Genomic DNA, 21,046 nt, shown 5'->3' with positions numbered 1-21,046 from the left:
TCCCTACAAAGAGTTCATAACAGTACCAGCATGTGTGTGTATTATTGTTTCTATACTATCTTCCAGTTCTTAGCACTCCACAGATCCCTGCTCAAATACACCATCTGGTTTTTTTTTGTTTTTTTTTTTCCCTTTCCTTGTTCCCATTTCAGCCCCAAAACCCTTGAGTATCTTTCATCTCTATAACTCTGGCCTTTGGATGGTGCGCAGCATTTGCAGATTCTCATTATCTTCTGACCAAATGGATAGACAGAACTATAGAACTGAAACCTAGTCACAGCACTTCTGCAAGGAGAAGTTGTTTAACACTCAGTGTCATAAGAGCATTCAAGTTGTAGGTCTTACATGTGGTATGACTGATAAGTAATAGTCTTGCTTTCCTGTAGGTACTTCTTCTTTACTATCTGATGTGTCTGAGGCTCTTCTTTTAGCTTCTGGGGTTATTCCAACATTTGGGCACTTTCCCTATAACATCGATACCCCACCTTTTCCCAGGTTTTACTACCTGAATTATACTGCAATGACTTTCAGCCATTTGATCACCCCAGTGGCCATAAGTTCATAGCCCCATGTTTGACCTTGAGATTTGGAAGTTATTCCTTCTGGTATGTTAAATTCCCTTCATCAGAAAAGTTCACCCAGAGTTTAACTTCACAGTCTAATATGAATTCCAGATTTCAAATAACCTTTAATTTTTTGAGGGAATGAATTACAAATAGTTCACTGAAGTTAATTTCCTTTTCTGGAATGGTCTATTTATCTGTATCTGTGTATATATAAATGAAAGATATGTATTGTTTTGTTTTTCCTTATGAATTCTACAGATATTAATCTATGTAGAGACAGAATGTTCTCAAAAGAGACAATCACATTTTTGTGAGTACATTAAGTTGGAAGTGTTTAGGTGCAGCTCTGCTAGAGAAGGTAGAGCCAACACAGTTTTAACAAAAACAAAAGAGAATCTGTTGCTTTGCGTTTTCAGATGTGATAGTCATGACCTGCATAATGATGTTTCAGTGAACTATGGACCATGTATACAACTGTAGTCCTGTAAGATTATGATACTGTATTTTTACTGTGTCATTTCTACATTTAGATATATTTAGATAAACAAATACTTATTGTGTTACAGTTGCCTACAGTGTTCAGCACAGTAACATGCTGTGCATGTTTGTAGCCTGGGAGTAATAGGCTATGCCATACAGCCTAGGTGTGTAGTAGGCTATACCATGTAGGTTTGTGTAAGTACACTCTATGGTGTTTGTACAAGAATGGCATCTCCCAAGGCTGCATTTCTCAGAACATATCCCTGTTGTGAAGTGACACATGACTATAATTATGAACTAATATTAATGCATGAAAATTGGGTTCAAGTTATTCCAAACTAAAATATCTAGGGAAAATGTATATCCAAGGTATGCTGATAGCATTAGTGATTATTCTCAGGTTGAGAACACATATATACTGTTTACAAGTAAACTAAAGCATAGTTTGTTCACCAGTCTTCTTGATTAATGGGTCCTTAGAGTTCTCAAACATAAATCTTAATCTTTTAAGGTAGCCTGGGGGTTATGTTTGGTTTGTCAATGAGGATGGCACAGAACATCCCCAAAGGAGAGACTGCTCCCTCTCTGGATAGTTGATTGATAGTTTATAGCCTGTGAATACTCAATCCTGTTAATGAGTCAAAAGACTGTGATTGTTGATTATTCCAGCTTCACAGGGAACCAGTAGGCTATAAAACAATATTATAAAGTGCTTTTTGTTCCTCAGAAGAGAGACACTTTGCAACAATAAAATAAATATATCTTTAATAGTTTAAATTCCTTTGGAACACTAGAAGTTTACTCTATCCAGAGTACCTTGCATGTGATAGATCCTGTATAATTATAAGGAAGGGAGGACTCTACACACCCAGGTATAAGGTGTGATCCCCAAATATCTGAGACACATCTCAGTCAATTTCGGAAGTTAATTTTGCCAAAGCTAAGGATGTACACCTGTGACACAGCCTCAGGAGGTTCTGATGACATATGTCCAAGGTGGTCAGAGCACAGCTTGGTTTTATACATTTGAGGGAGACATGAGTCATCAATCAATATTGGGACAACTTGGTAGTGGGGAGGGGGCGTCCAGGTCATAGGTAGATAAGAGACAAATGTTGCATTCTTCTGAGTTTCTGATCACCCTTTCCAAAGGAGGCTATCAAATATGTACTTTTCTCAGTGAGCAGAGGGATGATTTTGAATAAAATGGGAGGCAGGTATGCCCTAAGCAGTTCCCAGCTTAACTTTTCCTCTTAGCTTAGCGACCTTGGGGCCCCAAGATTTCTTTTCCTTTCACAAAGGCAAATATCTAAGGTTAAAAGGTTAAGATCCCAGGTATTCAAATAACTTTTCAATAGCCTGTATTGAACTTGTCTTATTTGCCTATGCCCACTGCAAAGGTATAAATACCCTATAACTTCTGTAATTGTTCGTTACCATCAGGTCACTGCCAACTGGTCTCCCTGTCTCCAGGCTTAGCCCATTCCAATATATTCTCTACTTTGCAGCTGAAATGTTATTTCCAAAATGTAAATGTAATCCTGTATCTTCTCTCTTTCAAATCCTTCAGTGGCCTTCTGTTGCTCTTGGATAGAGGGAATCTTTACCAGGTTCACAAGGTCTAACATAATCACCCACTTAACCTCTTCAAACACAACTCTACCCATGCCTCCTCCAACTCTTAGATTAAGCTATGCCACTTATTGGCCTTCTGTTTACTTAGCCTGTAATTCTCCCCAACCCCCACATTGACCCTCAGAAAGGGTCTCAATTTAGATCTCATGTCCTCCTCTCCCATATTCTGTTCTTACTATTCTTACTTATTCTCCCAATTCTGCATCATAAAAGACCTAGAAACTGTGATGGCAAAGCACAGACACTCTTTGATCATTCTGGGCGTGCTGGGAAGTGGAGAGGCAGTGAGGGCACATGGAAGGAAGAGTCCTGCATCAATAAGTTTTATCTCCAGCACATAAATGACTGAGATGTCTGTTCCAGTTAAGAACAAAGCTGGTTGCTTCCCTTCCTCAAGATCTTGTGTAGCCTCATGGTTCCTGCTGTGGGTAAGAAGCTGGATTATTATGGTATGCCAGATTCTCTGGGTCTAAGGATCTGGCCTTTTTTCCTGGGTGAGTGATCTGCCCCTAGGCTTGATTATCATGTTTCTCCCATGTTTCAAAATGTCTGATCCCAGTTAACTCTAAGAATTGGGGAGAAATATTATTGTTTAAGACACTACTTAATTTATTATGTTTTGAATCTACTGTGGCTCCCAAGGCACTACTATCAGAGGTGTGCTGGTAAATGTGTAACAGTTAGCCCTCTGGGGAAAAAGGGAAGCCCTTATTTGCAGTATTTTCTGTTTCTGTGGTGTAAATGGTCAATTTCAAGCTACTGATGCAGGACTTTTTGCTCCTTAGCTCAGTGAGCTCTGGGTTCTTGTCTCATGACCAGGAAAAAGTAGGCATGCAGACACTCGAAGAGTGAGCAAGGCAGGGAGTTATATTGAGTGATGAAACAGCTTTTAGTGGGGAGGGGACGCAGGGATGGTCCCCCTACTTGAAGGCGGGAAAGTTCTCATTATAGCTGTGCCCAGGGCCTTTTATGGGCTCACAATGGGGAGTATGTGCTGATTGGTGTGTGAGTATGCAAAAAAGGTCAAAGCAAAGACAACACTCAAAGGTCGGCACAACAGTGTAGAAAACCAACTAGGGAAGGGCAGGTATATGTAAAATAGATGAAGAATGGGGATCAATCAGAGGAAGGTATGCCAAACGGGAAGGTGGGTTCTCGATCTGGTCCGGGGATTTAACTTGTAGCTTTGCTTTCAGGCTTTAAACTATCTTCGGCTTGTAGGTGGGATTTTGCCGGGGACCTGCCCCTAAGCCTATGCATTCGGCAGCCTCCTGTCACTGTCACTACCAACATGTAGTAGCTCACCAAAATGTTGTATTTCAACTTGGCAGATAAAACAGATGCTAGTAACCTCAAGAGGTAAATAATAGTAAAGTAGTAAAACAATATAGAAAAAAAAGTAGCAAAATAATTAGGCAGTGATGGGTTTGAGTAGTTGATATCTTTATTTTAAAGTAATTTAATTATATTTTAACTTTGCATAATGGCTTGCAAAATTTCTAAAAATTTAACAATTCTCATAAAATGGTATGAGCCATCTCTAGTATATCACTGAATACTATTTTATCCTCTTAGCATAAAGTTCTCTTCACATTAAAATTAAGCAAACATGGAACTCACCCTCCTAAATATGTATTTAGAAAATTAACTTGTGTGTAAATGTAGAATTGTCAGTTAGGTATTGAAACAATCGCATAAAAGCAAAAAAAAAAAAAAATTATGTGATGTTACACTGATCTTTTCTCACTATTAGTCTATTTTCGTTTGTTTCAGTGTGTTTTTCTTCCACATAAAAAGAAAACAGACCAACTTAATAATATATGCAAGCTTGTATCTCCTGGGTTACAGCGTTGCTCAACTGTGGTCTGCTGACTCATAGCATTCTCATCATCTGGTATCTTGTTGGAAATAGAGATCTCAGATACGAACCAGACCTCCTGAAGCCAAATCTGCATTTTGACAAGATCCCTAGCTGGTCTAAATGCACAGTAAATTTTGAGAAGCACTGATGCACTGAGTAAAGGCTTGATGTCAGATAAGCCTGGCTCTAGAATAATACTTTCCAATAGAAATTTCTGCAATAATATTAATAGTAATGTTTCATATATGTGTCACTAAAAACATTGGCCATTAATCACATTTGGCTATTGAGCACATGAAAATGTGGTTAGTGCCTGAGGAAGGTCCCCTTGAGTATTAAGCAGAGTATTGATTGGCACATGTGTATGAGAAAATTATCCAGACTGGACAAAGAACCATCCAAGAAGATTAAAGAGAATAGTACTCAGCTCTACTACAGAGAAGGGAGTAGTGCCTGCTTCTATAATCCAACCTGGAAAATGTTATATCATGGGATATTTAGTAGAGGACTCAAAAAGTTCTTGCCTCAGTAGTCAGAAATAATCTAGACTAAGTGCACCTCTGGTCTCACCTAACATCTTAAAAGCAAGACTAAAAATTATTTTCAAGTAAGATACCAGCATCCTAGAACAAAGTTCAAGAATACCTATGGGAATATAAAAATATCCAACACCTAAGCAGATTTTTTTTTTATTTAATAAAGTTTTATTTTTCCAAATGAACAGTTGGTTGGACCTATTCGTGCATCTTCACCAACAGCTGGAGCATCTCCACCCTTTGTATTTCTGGTGTAAATTACTTGAGCTCTGTGCTTTGAAACCAGTTTGATAAATCCTTTACTAAGGAGCTCCTGAAGGGCTGCCCTGGCCAGGGAGCCTTGAATCTTCAGTCTCTCAGAGACCACAGCTGGGGTTATAAGTTTATAGTTGGGAACTTCCTTACAGAGTTTGTTATAGGTAGCTTTGTCAAACAAGACTATGTTATTGAGCTTGTCCTGAACTTTGCCTTTGGACCACTTCTTCTTTTTGGCCTTGTCCCTGGATTTGTTCACTGGGTCTTTGTCTTTCTTGGCCAACTTTCCAGCATCTTTCTTCTTGTTGTCCTTGAGCGCATTGCAAAGCTCAGAGAGCAGTGGCAAACACAGCCTTGCTAAGATGTTGGACAAAAAGCAGCAGATAAAATTTAAAATGTCTGATATCCAATCAAAAATTTCTTGCAAAGAAGCAAGAAATGATACAGATTTTAGAACTAACAGATAAAGACACTAAAAGATATTGTAAACATTTTGTGTACATACAAAGAGATAAGTAGGTATGTGAAGATATAAAAAGGATCCAACCCAAACTTCTAGAGATGAAAACTGCAATGTCTGAGATGAAAAAGACCCTGGATAGGATTAACAGTAGACTATAATTACATAAGAAAAGATGAATGAACTTGAACATATAGCAATAAAAAGTATTCAAAATAAATCAGAAACAATTTATTTTGAATGAAAAGAGCCGTGAGCTGTGAGACAATTTCAGTGGCCTAATATATATGTAATTGGATTCCCTAAAATAGAGATGTAGGACAGAGGCAAATATTTAGAAAAAGAATGGCCAAATATTTTCCAAATTTGACGAAAGCTATAAATCCACAGGTCCAAGAAGCTCAATGAACCCAAAGCTCAAGAAACATGAATACAATGACATTAAGGCACATAATAATCAAATTTCTCAAAACTAGTCATAGAGAGAAAATCTTAAAAGCAGTCAGATAAAAAAGATAAAGATGATATCAGATTTTTCACTGGAAACAATGAAAATAAGAAGACAGTGGGATAATCTTTATAGTGCAGAATGGAGAAAAAAACCTGCCACCTAGAATTTTATATCCAGCAAAAATATCTTTTAAAAATGAAGGCAAAATAAAGACCTTTTCAGACAGACAAAAACTTAAATAATTTATTACCAGCATATCTTCACTACAAGAAATGTTAACATTTTCATACTGGAAGGAAGTGACACCAGGTAGAAATACAGATTTACACAAAAGAATAAAAAGCACTATAAGTGGTAACTTTGTTAATAAATATATGAGAGTTTTAATTATTTTTTAAATCTCTTATAAAGATAATTGACTTTTTAAACAAAACCAACATCAGTGTATTGAGGGTTTTATAACATGCATATAGGTAAAATGTGTGACAATCAGAAGTAATACCAATTCCACATGACCTCTTCCAGAAAAATATTCCTTACAGAAGAGGGAATATTTCCCAACTCATTTAATGAGGCCAGCATTATTCTGATGCCAAAACTATACAAAAGCATTACAAGGAAAGAGAACTACAGACCATCATTCCTGATGTACAGATAAGCAAAACTTCTAAAATCTCTCATCAAGACTCCTATTCCTATTTTATTGTCAAATTTCTTGCCAGCAGTAATATTAATTTCCTAGTTGGTTTCTATGCCTCCCCTCTCCTCACTCCTATTCATTATACCTACTCTTGACAAATCAGTCTTCTTTAACATGATTTGATCATGCCATTGCTCTACAGAAGTCTCTAATTGCTCCTATTGCATACGAAATAGATACAAAGTTGTAAGGTTATTATAGAAGAGGCTGAGAAAATTTTTCCACTAGCAAGCTACTAGGTAGAGTGTCCCAGGTGATAGATTATTACTACGCACTTGTCCAATGTAGAAAATGTCATGAGGTGATCTTTGGTCCTTCTTATCCAAATTGTACTTTCTAACATCAAGCTCATCTGTAATAACATGGAATATCTATTGATCATGTGCTATGTGGTATTCATCATGTAAGCACTTTACATGCATCATCTCCTCTGTACAATCAGGATGATAATAGTATCTGCATTACAGAATTCTTAATGGGGATTAAAAAGTACGTATAAAATGCTATACAGTGTGGAAAATATTAAGTGCTATAATAAGCTATCATTGTCTAAGTACTTAGTCATGATTATTACTGTTGTTTAATCCGTATTACTCATTTAAGAAAATTATTGTATTAACTCTTTTTTTTTTTTTTCTTTTGAGATGGAGTTTTGCTCTTGTTGCCCAGGCTGGAGTGCAATAGTGTGATCTTGGCTCACTGCAACCTCTGCCTCCCAGGTTCAAGCGATTCCCCTGCCACAGCCTCCTGAGTAGCTGAGATGACAGGCATGTGCCACCACACCCGGCTAATTTTGTATTTTTAGTAGATACGGGGTTTCTCCATGTTGGTCAGGCTGGTCTCGAACTCCTGACCTCAGGTGATCCACCTGCCTTGGCCTCCCAAAGTGCTGGGATTCCAGGCATTAGCCACCGCACCTAACCTTTTTTTTTTTTTTTTTTTTGAGGCAAGAGTCTTGCTCTGTTGCCCAGGCTGGAGTGCAGTGGCATGATCTCGGCTCACTGCAACCTCTGCCTCCCAGGTTCAAGCAATTCTCCTGCCTCAGTCTCCTGAGTAGCTGGGATTACAGGCATGCACCACCATACCCAGTTAATTTTTGTATTTTAGTAGAGACTGGATTTCACTATGTTGGCCAGGCTGGTCTCAAACTCCTGACCTTAAGTGATCCACCTGCCTCGGCCTCCAAAAGTAATTGGGATTACAGGTGTGAGCTAACATGCCTGGCCTTACCTCTTATTTATAGATGAAAACGGGCACAGAGAGGTTACGTAACTTGCCCAGGTCACATCACCGGTAAGTTGTAGAACTCATTCTTAAGTTGGATTCTGTTTGACCCTCAAGCTCATATTCTCAACCATGTTTTGACCTGAGTCCAATAAAACATTATTGATATGGTTTGGATTTGTGTCCCCACCCAAATCTCATGTTGAATTGTAATCCCTAATGTTGGAGGTGTGGCCTGGTGGGAGGTGATTGGATCACGGGGGTACTGCTTCACGAATGTTTTAGTACCATCCTCTTCGTGCTGTTCTCATGAGAGTGAGTGAGTGAATTATCATGAGACCTGGTTGTTTAAAAGTCTGTGGTACCACCCGCACATGTCTCTTGCTCCTGTTCCCGCCATGTGAGATGTCTCACTCCTCCTTTCCCCTCCACCATGATTGTAAGTTTCTAGAGGTCTCCCCAGAAACTGAGCAGATGCCAGCATTATGCGAGCCAATTAAACTTCTTTTCTTTTCTCCTTTTTTTTTTTTTTTTTTTTGAGACAGAGTCTTGCTCTGTCACCCAGGCTGGAGTGCAGTGGTGCAATCTTGGCTCACTGCAAGCTCCCCACCTCCCAGGTTCACGCCATTCTTCTGCCTCAGCCTCCCGAGCAGCTGGGACTACAGGCACCCACCACCACACCCATCTAATTTTTTGTATTTTTAGTGGAGACAGAGTTTCACCGTGTTAGCCGGGATGGTCTCAATCTCCTGACCTTGTGATCCGCCTGCCTCAGCCTCCCAAAGTGCTGGCCATGAGCCACCGTGCCTGGCCAAACCTCTTTTCTTTATAAATTACCTGTGTCAGGTTTTTTTTATAACAATGCAAGAACTAATGAAGAAAATTGGTACTGAGGAGTGGGGCTTTGCTATAAAGATACCTGAAAATGTGAAAGTGAGTTTGGAACTGGGTAATGAGCAGAAATTGGAAGAGTGTGGAGGGCTTAGAAGAAGACAGGAAAATGAAGGAATATTTGGAACTTCCTAGAGACTGGTTGAATGGTTATGACCAAAATGCTAGTAGTGATATGGACAGTGAAGTTCAGGCTGATAAGGTCTCAGGTAGAAATGAGGAACTTATTGAGAACTGAAGTAAAGGTCACTTTTGTTATGCCTTAGCAAATAATTTGGCTGCTTTGTGCCCCTGCCCTAGGGATCTGCGGAACTTTGAACTTGAGAGTGACAATTTACGGTATCTGGTGGAAGAAATTTCTAAGCAGCAAAGTGTTCAAGATGTGGCCTAACTGCTTCTAACAGTCTATGCTTATATGTGTGAGCAAAAAATCAACCTATGTTTAAACTTACGTTTAAAGGGGAAGTAGAGCAAAGATTTGGAAAATTTGCAGCCTGGTCATGTGGTAAGAAAAGAAAAGCCCATTTTCAGGGGAAGAATTCCAACAGGCTTTAGAAATTTGTATAAGTAAAAAAGAGCCAATTGCTAATTGCCAAGACAATGGGGGAAAGGCCTAGAAGGCATTTCAGAAACCTTTGCAGCAGCCCCTCCTATCACAGGCCCAGAGGCCTAGGAGGGGAGGATGGTTTTGTGGGCCAGACCCATGACCCTGGTTACCCTGCACAGCCTCAGGACACTGGTCCCTGCATTGTAGCCACTCCAGCTTCAGCCATAACTCAAAGGGCCCAGGTACAGTTTGGGCTGCTGCTTCAGAGGGTACAAACTGTAAGACTTGGGAGCTTCCACATGGTGTTAAACCTGTGGGGGGGAAAAGTGCAAGAGTTGAGGCTTGGGCACCTCTGCCTAGATTTCAGAGGATGTACAGAAAAGCCTGAATGTCCAGGCAGAAGCCTGTTGCAAGAGTGGAGCCCTCATGGAGAACTTCTACTAGGATAGTGTGGAGGGTAAATGTGGGGTTGGAGCATCCCCCCAACAGAGTCCCCACTGGGGAACTGCCCACTGGAGCTGTGAGAAGAGTGCCATCATCCTCCAGGCCCCAGAATGGTGGATCCACTGATGGCTTGCACCACGCACCTGGAAAAGTTGTAGGCATTCAGTGCCATCCCATGAAAGCAGCTGCAGGGGCTACACCCTGCAGATCCACAGGGGCAGAGCTTCCTAAGGCCTTGGGAGCTCATCCCTTGCATAAGTATGTCCTAGATATGGGACTTGGAGTCAAAGGAAATTATTTTGGAGCTTTAAGATATAATGACTGCCCTGCTGGGTTTTGGACTTGCATGGGACTTGTAGCCCCTTTCTTTTGGTTGATTTCTCCCTTTTGGAATGGGAGTACCTACCCAATGCCTATACCCCCATTGTATGTTTAAAGTAACTAACTTGTTTTTCATTTTATAGGCTAATATGTGGAAGGGAGTAGCCTTGTCTCAGAGGAGACTTTGGACTTTTGAGTTAATGCAGAAAAGAGTTAAGACTTTGGAGGACTGTTGAGAAGGGATGATTATATTTTGCAATGTGAGAAGAACATGAGATTTAGGGGGCCCAGGGGTGGAATAATATGGTTTGGATCTGTGTCCCCATCAAATCTCATGTCAAATTCTAGTCCCCACTGTTGGAGGTGGGACCTTGGAGGTGGATTTCTCATGAGTGGTTTAGCACCATCCATTTGGTGTTGTTCTTGTGATAGTGAGGGAGTTCTCATGAGATCTGGTTGTTTAAAAGTGTGCAGCACTTTCCCACTCACTCTCTCTTCTTCCTGCTCTGGCCATGCCATGTGTTTGTTTCCCCTTTGCCTTCTGACATGATTGGAAGCTTCCTGAGTTCTCCTAAGAAGCAGAAGCCGCTATGCTTCCTGTACAGCTGGCAGAACCATGAGCCAATTAAACCTTCTTTCTTTATAAGTTACCCAGTCTCAGGTTTCTTTATAGCAGTGTAAGAATGAACTAATAGAATTATTTTTTCTCCTTTGCTCTGCAGTACTGAGTGGGCTCTTAAACAACTGTATCTGTCAAAGTGTTTCAATATAGGTTGATCCTCAAAAAGAGTTTGTAGTTGATAAGAAAGATGGTCCTTCCCTGAACCATTTCTTTAAAAATGTCAACACTCCCTAGAAGCTGTTCACATATCATTTCCCATTTTCTCCTGCACTAGTGCTGATATTACTTCTTAAATGCTGACAATATTTGAGAAGCTAATTTTAGACTTTCCCTCTGGTAGAAACTAGAAGTGTGAAACAATGAGTTGGTGATCGAAACCACTGTCTGGCCTTCTCCCCATTACTTTACCAATCACAGCTTTGCTCTGTGTCCTGAGTTTTATAAGTTTATTTTTAAGGTTCCCATGTAAAGGTTTTTTTTTTTTTTTTTTTTTTTTGCCCATTACAAAATAAGATGTTCTGTAATTTGCAACTCTTCTCTTGTTGCTCTCCTCACTCCAAGTCAGCACTTCATTGCCCTTGTTCTCAAGTCATTGCCCTTGTTCTCATGTCATATCTCAACACTCCAGCCACCTCAGTGGCTCTCTATCATTTTCAAGACTAAGCTGAAGTTCATTATGCTTGGTTTGTGTAACTCACATGTCATCTATTACCCATTGAGAGCTAAATAAGGTCATTCCAAACACGAGGGAATCTCGGTTTCTATCTAAGATTTCTGTGTCTCAAGGCCGGGCGCGGTGGCTCAAGCCTGTAATCCCAGCACTTTGGGAGGCCGAGACGGGTGGATCACGAGGTCAGGAGATCGAGACCATCCTGGCTAACACGGTGAAACCCCATCTCTACTAAAAAATACAAAAAACTAGCCGGGCGAGGTGGCTGAGGCAGGAGAATGGCGTAAACCTGGGAGGTGGAGCTTGCAGTGAGCTGAGATCCGGCCACTGCACCCCAGCCTGGGCGACAGAGCAAGACTCCGTCTCAAAAAAAAAAAAAAAAAAAAAAAAAAAAAGATTTCTGTGTCTCTGTAGGGAGAACCCTTTGCGTTAGCACCCCCACTTCTGGGCTCAGGTTTTAGTAGGTTGGGACTCTGCAGCAACTGAGATATGTAATTCTGTTCCTTTTTAGTTCTACAAACATCACAGAATCCCCTAGAATATGCCCATAAAATCCACCGACACAAAGCTAATTTTGAAAGGGTTTATGTTGTGACAATGCAAAAAATGTTAAGTTGAGCTTTAGGCATCGCTTTTTTGAAATGCTTTTTGGCTATTTCAACACCATTTTTACTGACTCTTCATCTTACATGGTCTAAATTGCACATCATATTTCTGATTCTCTTTCTCTCCTCCCTTTTCAGGAGATAAAACATATGTCTTTCTTTGTTTTAGGTGGCTTTCTTTAGCTATCTCCTAAAATGTTTACCTTGATCCCTGCTGACTTTCATGCCTTATGTTCTATCACCACGCAGCATTCCAAGTATTGCCTCAAAAAGTATAGTAACCTTCCTAAGAGGAATTCTGATATTAGCTGTTAAGATAATATATTTTTAAACTTTCATTACATCACAAGGCCCTTGTGACCTAAATTATGCTTATCCTTCTAGCCCACCTCTCTACTACTCCTGTGCCTCTTCTGCTACCAGCATACCATGTTCTTTCTCATTATCATATCTTAAAAACATATCATTATTCCCTATGCCTGGAAGCCTCTCCCATCATCCAATAGAAAAATATATATTTTTAAAGGAAAAATGTATCTTATACAAATATAAACACAAGTGAAATACTTTATTTAACTCATTTATTAATGAGGGAACTAGTAAGATGCTACAAAAACCAAAACAGATTCAAAGGAGAATCTAGTACAGACATGTATTGGGCCACATGAGCCATCAGGAATACTTAAATGAATTTACTTCAAAAATGTAAAACTGGCTTCTTCAACACCAGGAGAGGAAAATCAACTGAAACACCATCAAAAATAATTCATTTGCAGTCTCTGGACAAGAATAATTTGCATTGCTATCAGTCGTCTATAAGTTACAGAGTTGTAAATAGTTCAAAGGCCACGAAAGGCACAAAGACCCCATAGAATCAGGTGTCTTGGAAATATGTGCTAGCCACTGCCTATTTTCCTTTCTTTTTTTTTTTTTTTTTAAAAAGTATTGTGGGCACATAATAGATATATATGTTTATAGGGTACATGAGATATTTTGATACAGACATACAGTGTGTAAAAATCATATCAGAGTAAATGGGGTATCCATCACCTCAAGCATTTATCCTTTCTTTGTGTTACAAACAATCCGATTGTACTTTTAGGTATTTAAAAATGTACAATAAATTATTATTGACTGTAGTCACTCTCTTGTGCTCTTAAATATCAGATCTTATTCATTCTAATTATATTTTATATATCTGTCTAATTATATTGACCACCCCCACCCCAGCTACGCTTTTCATCCTCTGATAACCATCATTCTACTCTCTACCTCCATAAATTCAATTGTTTCAATGTTCAGCCTCCACAGATTACTGAGAACATGTGAAGTTTGTTTTTCTGTGCCTAACATCGTTCACTTGACATGATAACCTTCAATTCTGTCCCCGCTGTTGCAAATTACAGGATCTCATTTTTTTTTTATGGCTGAATAGTATTCCATTGTGTATATGTACCACGTTTTGTTTATCCTTTTGACTATTGATGGACACTCAGGTAATAGTGTTGCAATAAACATGAAAGTGCAGATATCTCTTTGATACACTGATTTTCTTTTTTTTTTTTTTTTTTGGAATATATACTAGTAGTGGCATTGCTGGATCACATGGTAGCTCTATTTCTAGTTTTTTGAGGAATCTCCAAACTGTTCTTCATAGTGGATGTACTAATTTACATTCCCGCCAATAATGTACAAGGGTTCCCTTTTCTCCACATCCTCGCCAGCATTTGTTATTGCCTGTCTTGTAGATAGAAGCTATTTTAACTGGGGTAAGGTGATAGCTAATTGTAATTCTGATGATCAGTGATGTGGAGCACCTTTTTCAAATATCTGTTTGCCATTTGTGTGTCTTCTTTTTAGAAATGTCTATTCAGATTTTTTGCCCATTTTAAAATCAGATTATTAGATTGTTCCCTGTAGAGTTGTTTGAGTTCATTATATGTTGTGGTTATTAATCTCTTGTCAGGTTGATAGTTTGCAAATATTTTCTCCCATTCTGTGGGTTGTCTCTTCAATTTATTGATTATTTCCTTTACTATGCAGAAGGTTTTTTTGATCATTTTTTGCTTTGAAAGATTGCCTGTGCATCAATTCTCTAATGATGAGTGATGTTGAGCTTCTTTTCATGATTGTTGGCCACTTGTATGCTTTCTTTTGAAAAGTGTCTGTTCATGTCCTTTGTCTACTTTTTAATGGGGTTGTTTGATTTTTTTCTTGTAAATTTGTTGATGTTCCTTATAGATGCTGGATATTAGACTTTTGTCAGATGCATCGTTTGCAAAAATTTTCTCCCATTCTGTAGGTTTTTGTTTATTCTGTTGATAGTTTCCTTTGCTGTGCAGAAGCTCTTTAGTTTAATTAGATCCCATTTGTCAGTTTTTGCTTTTGTGATTATTTTTGGTGTATCAGATGACATGATTCTATATATAGAAAACCCCATAGTCTCAGTCCAAAAGCTCCTTCAGCTGATAAACAACTTTAGCAAAGTATTATGATACAAAATCAATGTGCAAAATTCACTAACATTCCTATGAATCAACAACAGTCAAGCTGAGAGCCAAGTCAGGAATGCAATCCCATTCATGATTCCCACACAAAGAATAAAATACCTAGGCATACAGCTAACCAGGGAGTTGAAAGATCTCTACAAGGAGAACTATAAAACACTGCTCAAAGAAATCAGAGATGACACAAGCAAATGGAAAAACATTCTATGCTCATGGATAGGAAGAATCAATATTGTTAAAATGGCCATGCTGCCCAAAGCAATTTGTAGATTCAATGCTATTCCCAGTAAACTATCATAGATATTCTTCAAATAACTAGAAAAAACGATTTTAAATCTCATATGGAACCAAATAAAAAGAAAGAGGCTGAATAGCCAAGGCAATCTACACAAAAGAACAAAGCTGGAGGCATCACACTACCTGACTTCAAACTATACTATGGGGCTACAGTAACCAAAACAGCATGGTACTAGTACAAAAACAGACATATAGACCAGTGTAACAGAATAGAGAACCTAAAAATGAGCCTGCACATCTACAACTATCTGGTCTTTGAAAAACCTTATAAAAACTAGCAATTGGGAAAAGATTCCCTATACAGTGCTGGGATAACTGGCTAGCCAAAAGCAGAAGATTGAAACTGGACCCCTTCCTTACACCACATACAAAATTAACTTAATTTGGATTAAAGATTTACACGTAAAACCAAAAAACTATAAAACTACAAAAACCCTGGAAGACAACCAAGGCAATACCATTCTGGATATATGTATTAGTTCTTCTTTAAGGGTTTGGTAAAATTCAGCAGTGAAGCCGCTAAGTTGCAGACTTTTCTTTGGTGGGAGACTTTCCATTATAGCTTCAATCTTCTTATTAGTCTGCTCAGGTTTTTGATTTCTTCCTGGTTCAATCTTGGTAGGTTGTATGTATCTAGGAATTTATCCATTTCTCTTAGATTTTCCAATTTATTGGCATATAGTTGCTGATATGCCAATAAAGTAGCCTCTAATGATCTTTGAATTTCTGGAGAATCAGTTTTAATGTCTCTTTTTCATATCTGATTTTATTTATTTGGGTCTTCTCTCTTTTGTTCTTAGTCTGGCTAAAGGTTTGTGAATTTTATTTATCTTTTCAATAAACCAATTTTTTGTTTCATTAATCTCTTGTATTGTTTTCTTCATGTCAATTTCATTTATTTCTGCTCTGATCGTTATTATTTCTTTTTTTCTCCTTTGGTTTGGTGTGTTCCTGCTTTCCTAGTTCTTCAAGATGCATCGTGAGGAGAAGGGTGGCCAAGGTGGCTGACTAGAGGCAGCTAGTGTGCATGGCTCTCACGGAGAGGAATGGAAGGGGCGAGTAAATTCAGCACCTTCAACTGAAACATCCAGGTACTCTCAGTGGGACTAACCAAGGCAACAACTTGACCCATGGAGAATGAAGAAAAGCAAGGCAAGATGATGGCACACCCAGGAGTGACATGGAGCCAGGGGAGCCTCCCCAACCCCGGGAATGTGCAACCATGGGAACCCATGCTTCGCCCATGGATCTTTGCAACCCTCAGGTCAGGAGATCCCCTCATGAACCCACTCCATTAGGGCCTTCAGTCTGACAGATAGAGCTACGTGGAGTCTCAGCAGAGCAGCTGCTCAGGGATGTGTGGAGAACCAGGAGCTTTAGATACCTGGGCTTTCCTGGACTCCCATTAAAAGTAGCTGCAACTCTGGCAAAGCAGGAGATGAGACAAGTGTACATACCCATAGGAAAGAGGCTGAATCCAGGGGGCTGAGCAGTGACAGTCTACAGGCCCCACTTCCATGGCACCTCATAGGATAAGACCCACTGGCTTGGAATTCCAGCCAGCCACCAGCAGCATTGCACCTCCGTGAGACAGAGCTCGCAGCGGGAGGGGAAGGCTGCCATCTTTGCTGTTAGGGCGACTTAGTCATTTCAGCCTTTGGGCTTTGGAGAGTCCCAGCCAACTGGGGGTGGAGGCAGTACCCCTGCACAGCACAGCTGCTTTATAAAAGCATGGCCAGACTGCTTTTGTAAAGTCGGTCTCTGATCCTGTTCCTCCTGTCTGGGTGGGACCCCCAAATCGGGGCTTCCAGCTACCCCTGCCAGTGTTCTCTGGCAGACAAGAGTTTTGAGACCTCCCTGGAACAGAGCTCCCAGAAGGAGAGGTGAGCTGTCATCTTTGCTGTTTGAGCAACTTAGCCATTCCAGCCTTTGGGCTTTGGAGAGTCTGAGCTGATCAGGATGGAAGGGATCCTCCAGCACAACACAGCTGCTCTATGAAAATGTGGCCAGGCTGCTTTCTAAGGCGTGTCCCTGTTCCATTCCTCCTCACTGGCAGGACCTCCCAACCAGCATCTCCAGCCACCCTCAGCAGTATTATCTGGCCAACAGATATTTGAAACTTCCCTGGAATGGACATCCCAGAGGGAGGGGTGGGCTGCTACCTTTGCTGTTTGGGCAACTTAGCGATTCCAGCCTTCCAGCTTTGGAGAGCCCAAGCTGATCAGGGGTGGAAGTGGTACCCCAGCACAGCACAGCTGCTCTGCAAAAACATTGCCAGACTGCTTTTTAAAGTGAGTCCTTGATCCCATTCCTTATCACCAGGTGGGGCCTCCCAACCGGGGTCTCCAGCTACCCTTACCAGTGTTTTCTGCCTGACAGAGGTTTCACAGCCCCTGTGTTGGAGGTCCCGAGGGGAGGATCAGGCCACCATCTTTGCTGTTTGGGTGACTTAGCCATTCCAGCCTTCAGGCTTTGGGGTGTCCATGGCAATGGAGAGCTGAGGTGGATCCCCAGCACAGCACAGCTGATGTATGAAAACATGGCCAGACTGCATTTTTAAGCAGCTCCCTGATCCCACGCCTTCTCAATGGGCAGGACCTTCCAACTGGTATCTCCAGCCACCTCCGTCACATGCATTCTGGTTGGCAACAGGTCTGTATCTCCCTGGGACAGAGCTCCCAGAGGAAGGGGCAGGCTGCCATCTTTGCTGCTTTTCATCCTTCAAGAGATACCTCCAGGTACTAGAAAATCTGAGGTGACTAAGGACTGGAGCAGGCCTCCAGCATACTGAAGAAGCCCTAAAGAAAAGTGGCCAGACTGGCCGGGCGCGGTGGCTCAAGCCTGTAATCCCAGCACTTTGGGAGGCCGAGACGGGCGGATCACGAGGTCAGGAGATTGAGACCATCCTGGCTAACACGGTGAAACCCCGTCTCTATTAAGAAATACAAAAAAACTAGCCGGGCGAGGTGGCGGGCGCCTGTAGTCCCAGCTACTCGGGAGGCTGAGGCCGGAGAATGGCGTAAACCCGGGAGGCGGAGCTTGCAGTGAGCTGAGATCCGGCCACTGCACTCCAGCCTGGGTGACAGAGCGAGACTCCATCTCAAAAAAAAAAAAAAAAAAAAAAAAAAAAAGTGGCCAGACTGTTACATGGGTGCCCACTCCTGTATCTCCTCACCAGGCAGGTCTTCCACACCTGGCCTCCAGCCAGCCCTGCGCCAGAGCTACTGAGCCAGTAGCAACTCGGCAACTCCCTGAACAGAGTCTCCAGGGACAACTGAAAGCCTCTCTGCTACTGCCTCTACAGTAAAACTGCCCTTGCCACCTTCGGACAAACAAGGAGCAAAGGCCCTAAGTGCTTATCCACACTCCAACAAGCTGCAGTTGACCCAAGGAGAGGATGCCAGTCTGTCTCCCACTGGTCCCACACACCTTCCACTGCTTATCACCACACAGGGTACCCCTGGCTTGGGCCCACAGCACAGACCCTCCATCCTGGGCTGATTGCACTGAGTAATTGCTGATCTGCATTCCTCTGGGTGGAGCTCCTGGGGGAAAAGAAAAGACCCTTGGCCACAACCACTACTAAGGCCTATTCCTCTGCTGCCTCCAAGTTGGGGAAGAAACAAACACCGACATCACCCCAGAGATACAGTGGGCAGCCTAGGAGTGCCAAGCAGTGATCAACAACCAACACTCGAGGGGGAGAGGAAACCACACTTTCAAAGCATTGAGAGGGAACGTGGCTGTAATTATTAGGAAACGTAGGGGAGCCACAGAACTGAGCAAGAGTCTACCAATTGATCAGTAAGCCTAAATGCTACGTATTGGATCACACCCCAAAGCTTCAACTCCAAAAACACCTTGCAGGCCAGATGCGATGGTTCATGCCTGGAATTCTAGCACTTTCGGAGGCCAGGGTGAGCAGATTGCCTGAGCTCAGGAGTTTGAGACCAGCCTGAGCAACATGGTGAAACCCCATTTCTACTAAAATATAAACAATTAACAGGGCATGGTGGTGTGCTCCTGTAGTCCCAGCTACTCAGGAGGCTGAGGCGGGAGAATCACTTGAACCCTGTAGGCGGAGGATGCAGTGAGCCGAGATCGTGCCACTGCACTCCAGCCTGGGCAACAGAGTGAGACTCTGTCCCCAAAACAACAACAACAACAAAAATACCTTGCAAACGTACCCCACTTTGAGAGGTTTTTTTTTTTTTTTTTTTTTTTGGCAGAGTCTCACTCTATCACCCAGGCTGGAGTGCAGTGTTGTGATCTCGGCTCACTGCAACATCCACCTCCTGGGTTCAAGTGATTCTCCTGCCTCAGACTCCCAAGGGATTACAGGCGTGTGCCACTACGCCCAGCTAATTTTTGTATTTTTAGTAGAGACGGGGTTTCATCATGTTGGCTAGGCTGGTCTCAAACTCCTGACCTCAGGTGATCCCCCCACCTCGGCCTCCCAAAGGGCTGGGATTACAGGCGTGAGCCACCGTGCCTGCCCTAACATTCCCCACTCTGAAACCAGAGATAGGAAGTCAGCTTCAAATAAAGACCCTGCACAAAGCCTTGGCACAGTGAAAACGTCCAGAAGTCTACACTGCAGTTAAAGGAATATCCACATGCAGAGATGAGAAGGACCAATGCAAGAACTCTAGTAACCCAAATGACCTGAGCGTCTGTTGTATGTCCTCCAAATGACCACACCAATTCTTCAAGAGTTCTTAACCAGGCTGAGCTGGCTGAAATGAGAGAAACAGAATTCAGAATACGGTTAGGAAAATAATCGCTGAGATTCAGGAAGACAGCAAAACCCAATCCAAAGAAATTAAGAATCCCAATTAAAGCAAAACAGGAACCAAAGGACAAAATAGCTGGTATAAAAAATAACCTAAGAGGTCTGACAAAACTGAATAACACAATACAAAAATTTCACAATACAATTACAAATATTAACAGCAGAATAAACCAAGCTGAGGAAAGAATTGCAGAACTTGAAGACTGGTTCTCTGAAATAATGCAGTCAGACAAAAGAAAAAAAAAGAGTGAAAAGGAACAAACAGGCCACGTGTGGTGGCTCGTGCCTGTAATCCCAGCACTTTGGGAGGCTGAGGCAGGTGGATCACCTGAGGTCAGGAGTTTGAGACCAGCCTGGGTAACATAGTGAAACCCCATCTCTTCTAAAAATACAAAAATTAGCTGGGCATGGTGGTGGGCACCTGTAGTCCCAGCTACTCAGGTGGCCAAGGCAGGAGAATTGCTTGAACCTCGGAGGCAGAGGTTGCAGTGAGCCAAGATCATGCCATTGCATTCCAGCCTAGGCGACAAGAGCGAAACTCCATCTCAAAAAAATAAAATAAAATTAAATTAAATTAAATTAAATTAAAAAAAAGGAACAAACAAAATCTCTAAGAAGTATGGAATTACGTAAAGAGGTCAAATGTACCAATCACTGGCATTTTTGAAAGAGAGGCGGAGAAAGCAAACAAATTCAAAAATGTATTTCAGGATATCATTCATGAAAACTTCCTTGACCTTGCTAGAGAAGCAAATGCAAAATTCAGGAAATCCAGAGAACTCCTACAAAGTTCAACACAAGAAGATCACCCACAGGCTGGGCATGGTGGCTCACACCTGTAATCCCAACCCTTTGGGAGGCTGAGGTGGGTGGATCACCTGAGGTCAGGAGTTCGAGACCAGCCTGATCAACATGGTGAAAACCTGTATCTACTAAAAATACAGAAAAATAAAAAATTAGCCAGGCATGATGGCACACACCTGTAGTCCTAGCTACTTGGGAGGCTGAGGCAGGAGAATTGCTTGAACCCGGGAGGCAGAGGTTGCAGTGAGCCAAGATCACGCCATTGCACTCCAGCCTGGGCAACTAGAGCAAAACTACATCTCAAAAAAAAAAAAAAAAAAAAAAAAAAAAGAAGAAGAAGAAGAAGAACACCCACAAGACACATAATCATCAGATTTT

At 41.4% G+C, this 21,046-nt stretch overlaps 1 protein-coding gene across 1 annotated transcript; it reads right to left on the bottom strand.

The window, feature by feature from the left end:
* Positions 1 to 5,235: 5,235 nt before the first annotated feature.
* Positions 5,236 to 12,493, bottom strand: LOC105484968 (small ribosomal subunit protein eS25-like). Its single transcript, XM_071072638.1, has 3 exons — positions 12,472 to 12,493; positions 9,777 to 9,917; positions 5,236 to 5,690 (listed from the first exon to the last, which is right to left on the bottom strand). Exons 1-3 carry the CDS (start codon positions 12,491 to 12,493, stop codon positions 5,236 to 5,238), a joined length of 618 nt encoding a protein of 205 aa, XP_070928739.1.
* Positions 12,494 to 21,046: the final 8,553 nt, after the last annotated feature.

Source organism: Macaca nemestrina, chromosome 1, assembly GCF_043159975.1.
Source record: "Macaca nemestrina isolate mMacNem1 chromosome 1, mMacNem.hap1, whole genome shotgun sequence".
Taxonomy (NCBI): Eukaryota; Metazoa; Chordata; class Mammalia; order Primates; family Cercopithecidae; genus Macaca; species Macaca nemestrina.
The sequence above is the reverse complement of the archived record's forward strand: the minus strand, read 5'-3'. Positions and strand labels throughout refer to the sequence as shown.

Bases quoted from the DNA above. Each gene is read 5' to 3' on its own strand.
- LOC105484968 (XM_071072638.1), bottom strand. From the start codon at position 12,493: ATGAAAGTCAGCAGGGATCAAG. The intron at 9,918-12,471 runs GTAAACATTTTA...TCCCCCCCACAG, and splicing joins GAAAGTCAGCAGGGATCAAG to GTTTAACACCATGTGGAAGC. The intron at 5,691-9,776 runs GTAACCAGGGTC...CCAACATCTTAG, and splicing joins GTGTCCTGAGGCTGTGCAGG to CAAGGCTGTGTTTGCCACTG.